Source organism: Dermacentor andersoni, chromosome 6 (genome assembly GCF_023375885.2).
Source record: "Dermacentor andersoni chromosome 6, qqDerAnde1_hic_scaffold, whole genome shotgun sequence".
Lineage (NCBI taxonomy): Eukaryota > Metazoa > Arthropoda > Arachnida > Ixodida > Ixodidae > Dermacentor > Dermacentor andersoni.
Genome location: NC_092819.1, coordinates 161,267,252 through 161,277,149, shown reverse-complemented (window position 1 = coordinate 161,277,149; position 9,898 = coordinate 161,267,252). Strand labels below are relative to the sequence as shown.

The 9,898-nt window shown below is 44.6% G+C and overlaps 1 protein-coding gene and 1 long non-coding RNA gene across 3 annotated transcripts in view; one reads left to right on the top strand and one right to left on the bottom strand.

Moving 5' to 3' along the window:
* Positions 1-481: 481 nt before the first annotated feature.
* On the bottom strand, positions 482-3,475 carry LOC129382714 (uncharacterized). The gene is made up of 2 exons (XR_011895037.1): positions 3,361-3,475; positions 482-652 (listed from the first exon to the last, which is right to left on the bottom strand). It is a non-coding gene; the product is annotated as an uncharacterized lncRNA (long non-coding RNA).
* Positions 3,476-7,998: 4,523 nt separating this feature from the next.
* LOC126523458 (solute carrier family 41 member 1-like) overlaps positions 7,999-9,898 on the top strand; it is a 440,647-nt gene continuing 438,747 nt past the window's right edge. For both annotated transcript variants that reach the window (XM_050172069.3, XM_050172067.3), the window contains exon 1: positions 7,999-8,273. In XM_050172069.3, the coding sequence (XP_050028026.2) occupies positions 8,209-8,273 (65 nt within the window). In that variant the 5' untranslated portion in view covers positions 7,999-8,208. The remainder of the gene's footprint in view (positions 8,274-9,898) is intronic.

Genomic DNA, 9,898 nt, shown 5'->3' with positions numbered 1-9,898 from the left:
GTCTAGAAAAGTAGAACTCTATATACAGTTCTCTACTTTTGTAGACTGAAGTCTATGGAATGTCTATAGACAAATGTATATAGATAGTCTATAGACTTCAGTCTACAAAAACAGAACTTTACAGTCCGATACACTTTTTTCTATGACATTCTGCAGACATTTGTCAACAAACATGAATTTTCATTAATCTATAGACACTCTATAGACACAGACATCTTATAGACAAGTCTACAAAGAGTGTATAAGGCCATAACTCCATAGCGGCTATCTACAAGTTAGTTTACATTTTTCTTTACATGCGGTAGCAAAACGTTTTGAATGTATTTATGCATGTGCACATGTTCCTTTTCATCTGCACTTATGCATTACCGTTAGTAGATTAATAATGCTCCTGAACCAGCTGTAGTTTCATATATGTTGCATAAACAAAGAATTTATATGGTGCTGAATCATGCAGTGCAAAAAATAAAACAGATGCACCGGCAATGCATTAACCGTTTTTATTGCTCGATATAATAGATGAATTCCTTAAATTCATGTCTTATGCTATTATGGAAACAGATTAAATATTTACACTACTCCTTCGCAAGCATGGTCGCCAGGCTGGCCTTGACCTTTGTGTCATTAGTCCCAAAGGTGCTGCAGGTCTATGCTGCAAATAAGTAGATGCAGCAATGTGAGGCAAAACTAACAAGTGTGTATTCTTAGTATGTTCATTAAGCAGCTTAATATATTTACTCAAACCATCTAAGTCAATACTTAAGGTTGTTTAACTATGACTAATGGCTGCTTGTCAATACAAATCAGTACCTTTATACAATGTTTTATTGCATGGTAAGGTGAACAATTAAACAGTCACAACTGCTGCTCGTGCCAGCAACAGTATGTTCCCTTTCATGACAAGTTCATATATGATGCATTAATGTGCTTATCCCAAATGGTGTCTATATTTATTGCTGAAACGTTACCCAGTTGGGCTGTCTGTACATTTTTTTTTGGCTGGTAGTTAAGTATGCCCGTGCAGAGGGATATCTTCAGAAGACGTGACTAGAATATTCACAGTATCATGCCTAAGATTGTAATTTATTTTGCTTACTACACATTTGTCTTTCTCATACTTTTAAATGAATGGGTCATTGGCCATAACTTCAACAGAAGGCAGATGGGTTGATTGTATTGATATGGTCACTTAATTTCTTACAGGTAATGAGGCCTCTTGGGCATGCTAACAGGTTTCCAAGTTAGGTATACCACATGAGCACCCGAAATACCATACGAGCACTTTGTGTCATGGCACGACAAATATGCACCTCCTAGGAAACAGAAGTGATAGTATAGTTCGAATGAATTCTGCCACAGTAAATTATTCAGTGCTTTGAAAGATGAAAGTTTTTTCTAAGCTATCGAGGTTCAGGACGTTTAGTTAACGCAAAAAAAACATATTGAGTAAGAAATGCCTTGTCAGTATGCTTGACTGTTTTTTTTTCAATAAATAGAACCAATTTCCCTAAATTTTTATGAAGGGCAACGTTTTAAAAATATATTTACCACAGAGATTCTCTGGAAACTTTGTATGACATATAACAAGACAGCATACCTATGTGGCCATTTTAAAATTTCCCGATCTTTTTCCAAGCCTTCCCTGGCTGTTTTCATGAAACTTTTTTGGCAATCTATGACGCCTGCAGTTTAAGTGCAATAAAAAAATATTGTGGTTTAATGCTTGCCAAGTACTGCCAGTCCATAATAGTTAGATAAAACGAATAACACGTCAGTCACTTGACATGTAGTATTGGATGCAACTGACTTGAATCCCTTGTTTAATAAAGCTGACAAGGGCTTCGGCAAGTTCGTAATTGATGGCCACACGAGTTCAGCACGGAAGACACAGAGACACACGTAAAACAAATGCAACAATGTGAGGGAAAACTATACAATGAGTTATTTTTACGGTTCAATAGTAGTTTTCTATATAATTTCCTCTCATCACTTATGCCTCTAGTTAACTTTGTTTACCTCTGACTAAGGACTACATGGCAATATTAATCAGTACCATTATGATGTTTCGTTATATTACAGTATGATAAGCAGTTAGACAACCGTAATGGTCGCCGTCGCCAGCAACGGTACGTTTCGTTTCAAGACAGGTTCATGTGACACACAGTGTACTTATAAAAATAAAAGAAATGCGAGAATCCCAAACGATTCTGATTTGAATAATCTGTGCGTTATCTACTAAGAAAAGACCACCAAATTGATAATCTGGCTTTTTTTTTCTTTTGTACAGCGCATATAGTATGCAGTCTGTCCGAGACGACGGCACTACATGCAACAGTAATGAAAACCGGAACACTTATTACGCACGACAAGGGCTTCATACCATGCACGATTGGCACAATGCGAATCTGCACCAGCAGCTGCCTAGTGATTAAGAGCACGTAAACTGCATAACGCCGAAGCATCGAAAGGCGCTTAACGCTTTTCATATAGCTCGAAAGATAACTTCTGCTGCTAAACTGTTTAAAAAAGAGACAAAAAACAAATCTTCCAACTACCGTCAAACGCAATGCCTTCTGTTTGAAACGTGTAACGGTGCTTCCCGGAGCCACTAATTTATTGTTCTCCAATTTTTTCGGCTAAGTTGCGAAGCTGCGAGTGACTGAGCTTATCGCAGGTTTCATGCTCCAAAAGCGTTTGTGGTTGCATATAAATAGATTGGGTGAATCTCGAGATTTCTGCTTGATATTTCTTCACGTCTCGTGTTTTGCTTGCGGTAACTTGCCAAAATTATTTAGATTGGTTGCCAGGAACCTTAAAAATACTGCTACTCTTAAACAATGCGAAAACTGCAGCCCACACACTGCTGATGCATGCCCCGCAAACACGGCCTTTCATCCGAGTAGGTTAGCAGTTATTCAACTATACGTGTCTGTCTGAACATTCTTGATGCTAACACAATTTCGAGATATATACGTAAAGCGTGTCACGAGAATTTCACTAGACATGCGGCGCTGCATTTATCGCGGCCGTATCAAGCGCCACGAAATGAGATCTACAACACTGGCTGCCCAACATACACAATCCGCTTAGTGGTAGCTCAGTATCAAGTTAAAACATGGTGTACTTCCTTCTTTACGCACGTAAACTATAATGTTAAAATCAACAAGCCCGAGCGATCGCTCGCCGTAAAACATTCCGTATAGTAGAAGCGAGAACAAGAGCGCGTTATCAAACCATGTCAACGACAAACCGACACTATACCCGAGTCGCCTGCGCTACATGCAGCCGCTTCGCGCTACGAAAAGCGCTTACCTAATCATGCATGATCTATTGAAGCAAAACAGCTTTGCTAAAGCTTACCGTTCAGCGTAGTTGACGTGTGATGCCACAAAGAGGACACGCATACACAGACACCAACGTTCAGGCAGACACTGCACACGGGTACAACCGTTTACGTGCCTCGCGCACTCGTTGAGACGGCGCACCGCCGCGCATGCGCAAGAGCTCCGAGCATGCGCAGGAGCTCCGCGCGCGAGGGCGTGCGCGCTCGGAGGAGTGTGAGCGCCTTTTTCCTCCTTCATTTTTTTTGTCTCTTTCTCTCTCTCTCTCTGCGCGCCATGCGCGCCGGAACGGGTGGCTTAGTCATCTTTATCACCATCATTCACCTTTTTTCATGGACGAAGGAAATGCGTTGGCAGGTTGTATGACAAACGCTGTGGGCTATCGTATGAGACTGGAACGCTAACATGAATGCGCTGTTTGTAAAAGCCGTTACAGGGCCCTTCAGACGTTTCAGACGCATTATTGCCAGCGTCGATTAGTAATACAGCGTACTTGTAGCATATCTTTCAGCGTACCGCCAAATGTGATTCCCGCACGTATGTTAGTGCTAATTTTCTGTTCCGATGATAGGTCAAAGCAATCAGTACAGCATTGAGATACTCATATGCGTGGCTGCGCAGGCATACCACCGGCGAAATACTGGGTAGGCTAAGAGAATTTGGCACCTATTTTAAGTGAATGAGAAACTTTGATGGGTTTATAGTGCAGGCTATCAGTCAACAAAAAACCGCCCGATGTTAGTGACGCAGCCGAGATATGAAGACAATGTGAAAAGTATCCGAGAATCGGACGACACACAACGCGAACACCACATGCGCGACATCGGTTCATCGCACATTCACAAACATTACGAGTGTCTTTGCTGTTAGCTTGATGCCTGTTTGCAATCCACTTGTAGCTGAAGCTGGCGTTCATAACATCTATTATAACAATTGGATCGGCGTTTTGCTTTCTTTATTCTACTGCCGCGAAAGTGATGCGACAACTGTGAAGACTGTCTTGGGATTGCCGAGAGCGACTACGTAGATCATATCATGTGGTCAACAAATGTGGAGGTATACACTATGTGTATACTAATGTCTACAAATAGGCTCTACAGCAATCTCAGCAGTATACAACTTCAGTGGCTTATATGAAACGCAGCTACGTATTATCCACATGTACCTGCGCTTGGTTAGAGCGTACACGGGTTGGGCCCAGATTAAGGATGTTTGTCTATTGTTAATCTATAGACATGCAAGACCACGACAACTTAGAGGCAGACCAGGTGGTGAATTCACCACCTGGTCTGCCGACTTTCGCCCCTTATTCACCACCTTTGCCACATCATCACCATCTGACCTTCACCACCTGGTCTTCGCGAAGTGTACGTCCGGGATGCAGCCAGGTTTAAGGCCTTCGGGTGCCTGGAAGACCTTGGTGACTCGGACGGTGCCTGCTCCGCCGCGATCCTCGTTCGGGGCAGCTGCACCGAACGCAGACTAGCAGTCTGCACGGTTTACCCGCCGCGCCGGGGTTGCGGTGCCGTCGTGCATGAACCAGTGCCATATCATCGCGTTCGCAGAGGGCGGGCGGTATGGGAACTCGGAATTACATATTATCGACTTTCTTGTATAGACATTCAATACACCGGGAGTAGAGAAAAAGAAATAGAAACCTTGTCGACTATTGTCCATAATATAGAGAGTCTATAGACAAGGTATGGCCAAAATAAATAGAAACTGTATCGGCTTTCGTCTACAGGTAGTTCATATAGAGGGGAAATAGACAAAGAAGAAACAAACACCTTATCGAATTTTTTCTATAGGCCGTATATAGACTGCGCGTAGACAAAATGAAATTGAAATCTTATCGACTTTCGTCTATAGAAAGTCTATATACAAAGTATTAGGACAAAAATAAATAGACACTGTATCGACTTTCGTCTAAAAGTAGTCCATAGAGGGGAAATAGACAAAAAGAAACAAAGACCTTAGCGACTTTTTTCTATAGACCGTCCATAGACTGCGAGTAGACAAAAAGAAATAGAAACCTTATCGACTTTCGTCTATAGAAAGTCTATAGACAAAGTATGGACAAAATGGATAGAAACAGTATCGACTTTCGTCTATAGGTAGTCCATAGAGGGGCAGTAGACAGAAAAGAAACAAACACCTTTACGACTTTTTTCTATAGATGGTCTATAGACTGCGAGTAGACAAAAATAAATAGAAACCCTATCGACTTTCGTCTATAGAAAGTCTATAGACAAAGTATGGAAAAAAATAGATAAAGACTGTGTCGACTTTCGTCTGTAGGTATTCTATAGAGGGGAAGTAAACAAAAAGGAAACAAACACCCTATCAACTTTTTTCTATAGACCGTCTATAGACTGCGAATAGACAAAAAGAAATAGAAACTTTATCGACTTTCGTCTATAGGCCGTCTATAGACTGTATCAAAAAAGTCCAAATCTATAGAAAGGAAAGGTCGTCTATGAAAACTCTATAGACTTTCTATAGACAGTCTAAAGTCATTTTTGTAATGGACGGCAGCTCGCAGCAGCAGAAGGAGTGGGAAAGTCGAAGGGAGAGGCAAACTTCACTTCGAAAAGCGCCGCCAGCCACATGCTCCCAGCATCGCGTTTCAATCGCTGAGCATTGTAAGTACGTTGGGAAAAGGAAAACTGTTAACAAAAGGATCAGGCAGCACAGTACTGGCGTCAGGACCTTCTCTTGAGTAAACCGTGAAATCATCAAGCATTCAGAAGATGTTGTCGAGAAAATATTGTTCCATGAAACGCAAATCCTACAGACATACAAATCTCGAAAGAGGCTATTATTGAGCCAGGTCACATCCACAACACGGCAGACAACGACGACGTGAATAGAGTCTGATGCCGAAGCTAGATTTACGACAAAGAAATGACAATGACAGCATCCCGACGACGGGATGATAAAATTATATGACGATGAGTGTTTGACGTTGACGCTGTGACTACGGTGGCATGACAACGGCGGCATGATAAAGATTGAATGATGACGCTCCTCGAAGAGGCAGGACGTTGGTTGAGGGAGCTTCTGAACAACATTTTGCAATGTGGTGAACGCGGTTTAAGTCACGGAACCGAGGCCTCAACGAGGTACCCCGTAATACTGACACATTTCATTCGTGCTCACTGCTAAAGCGCCACTGGAATTTGTAGAGCGCAGCTCTTAGACGCCCGTTCCTGCATTGAGCGTCGGCGGTGTTATAACTGTAACCGAGTGAACGAGCACAGCGAAAGATGAAAGCGAACGCGGATCGCAGCGGTAAGGAGAGCGCGCAAGGAGCACAGTGAAGGAGGCTGCAGTCAAAACACGAGGCGGAGGAGGAGCGGTGGGGAGACGGCCTGCGCACGCGCTGCTTTGCGGCCGGCACGACATCTTTTGTCGCGTGAGTGATCACATCTGGGCTTCAGAGGGGTGAGGAAGGGGGGGGGGGGTGCTGGGTGGCGTGAGGTAGCGAAGGCTACGCTCGTACACGGCGTCAGCTGCGGAGATTAGTCCACGGTACCAGCGTGTGTGACGTGATCACTCCTCCTGCAAGGGGCGATGGCGAGCGGCGAAGGGCTGCTCGTTCCCCCCAATGAAGGGCTGCCCTCGTCGTTGGTGGAACGAAAGCGTGCGAGAAAGTTTAGTGCCGCGCAACGCGACTGTTCGGAGGCGATGGCTCCATATTGCGCCGCAGTAGCGCACGTCGTCTGTATGAAAACAAAGCGTTGCTTGAGCTGCATAGTGCCTGCTGTGAAACGCGCCCAGGTGTCACCCGCACGCTGCCTCTGGCGATCTCCCGATTAACGGGGCAGTCACGGCAGACTTCACTCCTTGTTTAACGTGCCGCAGGAGACACACTGTCCGCGCCAGCTAACGCTACTTTCAGCGCTCTCTTCCTAATATAAACCGTGTACTTAGATAATCATAATACAAAATATTGACACGCGAAATGAAAACACCTATAGAGGTGCGCTCAAATTTCGCATTAGGATGTTTCGTAATCGTCGATGAGTTTCTTTTTTCTTTTTTTTTATGAAAAGATGGCCTACATACAGACCGAAGGACGGACGGACGGACGGACAGACAGACAGACAGACAGACAGACAGACAGACAGACAGACAGACAGACAGACAGACAGACAGACAGACAGACAGACAGACAGACAGACAGACAGACTACAAAATCGACCGACACAGAAGGACTGACAAACACAAAGTGGCCGAAGTAGGCTAAAATTCTAATGCCATTAAATAGAAATTAACCACAATTCTTACTAATCTGAGCGTCTGTGTAGTCTGTAGGCAGGCAGCGCCACACAGTGCTTTCTTTCATTTCTCTTTATCGCCGAGCTCGATCGCAGTATTTTGTGTGCTCGTGAATCAAATACCCCTATTTCTTACTTCAAGATGAAGTTCATGACACTGTCTCTCTTGTGACTTCGTCAACTCGCTTCTTAAACTCTTCGCAGAGCAAGAAATAAAGGAAACACAAAGCAAAATGTCTTTCTCACTGAACAACGTACGATCAATTCTATTCACGCAGGTGCATGTCGAGAGAAACGCTGCAAGCAACACATGGGCACAGCTGCTGCGCAGATCATCAAATAGAAAGCGAGCACTTCTTTGAGCGACAGAAGGAGCAGACGGCGCGCCGGCGAGTGTTTCTCTTTGGTGCTGACGTGCAACGACAGCCACTAGCACGGACGTGAGCCGCTCTCGCTCGAAGCGGCTTTGATGTGCCGGACAAGCATGCGCGTGTTCCTGTTGGCTTTGTGATCCGTGCGTGCCGCGGACATGACATGTCGCTACTGCGAGCGGTTCAAGTCAAGCAGCCACTGACCGCGAAACGGATATGCCGACGAACGACGTCTCTCGTGCCTCCGTAGTCGGTGTCGCCGTTCCCAAGGAACCGCTACGGTGCGTACTGCTGTGAGCGCAGTCTCATATGTTCCGTCCTCTAGTCACCGAGGCGACACACTACTTCAAGCAGAGCTTTCACTGGCATGAGTGTTGGAAACTTAGTGAGAATTTCGCTGCGTTTACCGACTTTTCAGTCATCTTAACGAAAACTTTTCCTTTTTAAACCATATAGCGACTTTCTAGCGATGTGAATAGCTATTAACTTGCCCTGTTGGGGGAATTCCTCCGCTGACTTTGACTAAGTTGAATGCCTCATCCTCATTACATCGCATAGATATCTGTGCGTCTTCATTTGTCGCCGCCTTCAGAGGCGTTCCTGTGAGCTTATAGTCAGCCATCTGGGTGAATTGAAGGTGCTTTTCGTGGATAAAGTAAGAACGTTAGACCTGACATGATTTTAGGAACTGGGGAGATGTTTTTCTCTTTTCACATTTGGACAGTTAACTCTGCCAGCAGAAGGTAACTCAGACATTCAACGACTAGTAAAGAAGATGTCTAGGGGAAACTAGAACATCAAGAAGACATTTCGGTAAGCTTGTCACCAACCCTGAGAGTTGTTAGGTAAACAGAGACTGTTTTTACACCTTGACCAGGGGCGTAGCCGGAGGGGGGGGGGGGGGGGGGGGGGCTATGGGGCTATGGGGCTTCAGCCCCTCACTGAAATTGTTTCGTGCTGTCATGCACCGCTGACCTAAACAAACCCCTGACGCTGGAAATCATTCCGAATTTTGTCTAGAATTTCCTTTTCACGCTCGACAAGGCATTTCAGCGCGAACATTGCGAAATCGGGCTGGATTTCGCGGCAAAGCCCATGCACCGGGAGTCACAAACCGCAAGCTCGGACGGGGCGTCCGAGCACAGTTTCAAGGGCGTATTGATGGCGAGCGGGCTCGTCCCGGCATTTCGCTGTGACGACGGAATCTGCGGACGGCATGGATTTCAATTCTGAAACTTTATGGGTGTACAGTTATCATAAACGTTTGTTGAAAAAGGCGCATTGACATTTCCAAAGTCGTGCTTTCAATTTTCAATTCCTGAAATTTGTGGGCTTATTGTTGATATAAACGTTTGACGTCAAAGGTGCACTGACTTTTTTAAAGGCGCACATCGGACTATACAATGAGACAAGTCAAATCAACAACACTATCAGACAAGTTGAGAAAGCACGGAGAGAGATCTTATGAGACAAAGGGTTGTGGTGGTTCGCTTTTGCTGTCACGTAACAGAAAATGATATCAGCATATTATTTTTCCATCTGCGCCAAAGCAACCATGTCAAGACACTAAAGCCAGTGAAGGTACCTATATTCTTGTGTATTTTTCTACTTTGACTTTTATTTGCGAGGACACATTGAGCCTCTTCAATTTCTTTTTTGTTCTCGCTACCCGCGGGATGCCGAAGCCCGCCAGAGCGCATGCGTTTTCCTTGTGTTGCCCGAACCATCGCACGACGCACTTCGATGCACATTCGTTTTTCTCTGGCCGAGTGCATTTTCACCTGGCAAAGTTTTGGACGCTTTCTGGCTAGCAGAAGAGAAAAAGAAACAATGCATGGTCGCTCGCCGTCATCACTGCGGGGCAGGGTTGACAGATTTAGCGAGTTTCGCCAAATTGTCTACTTTT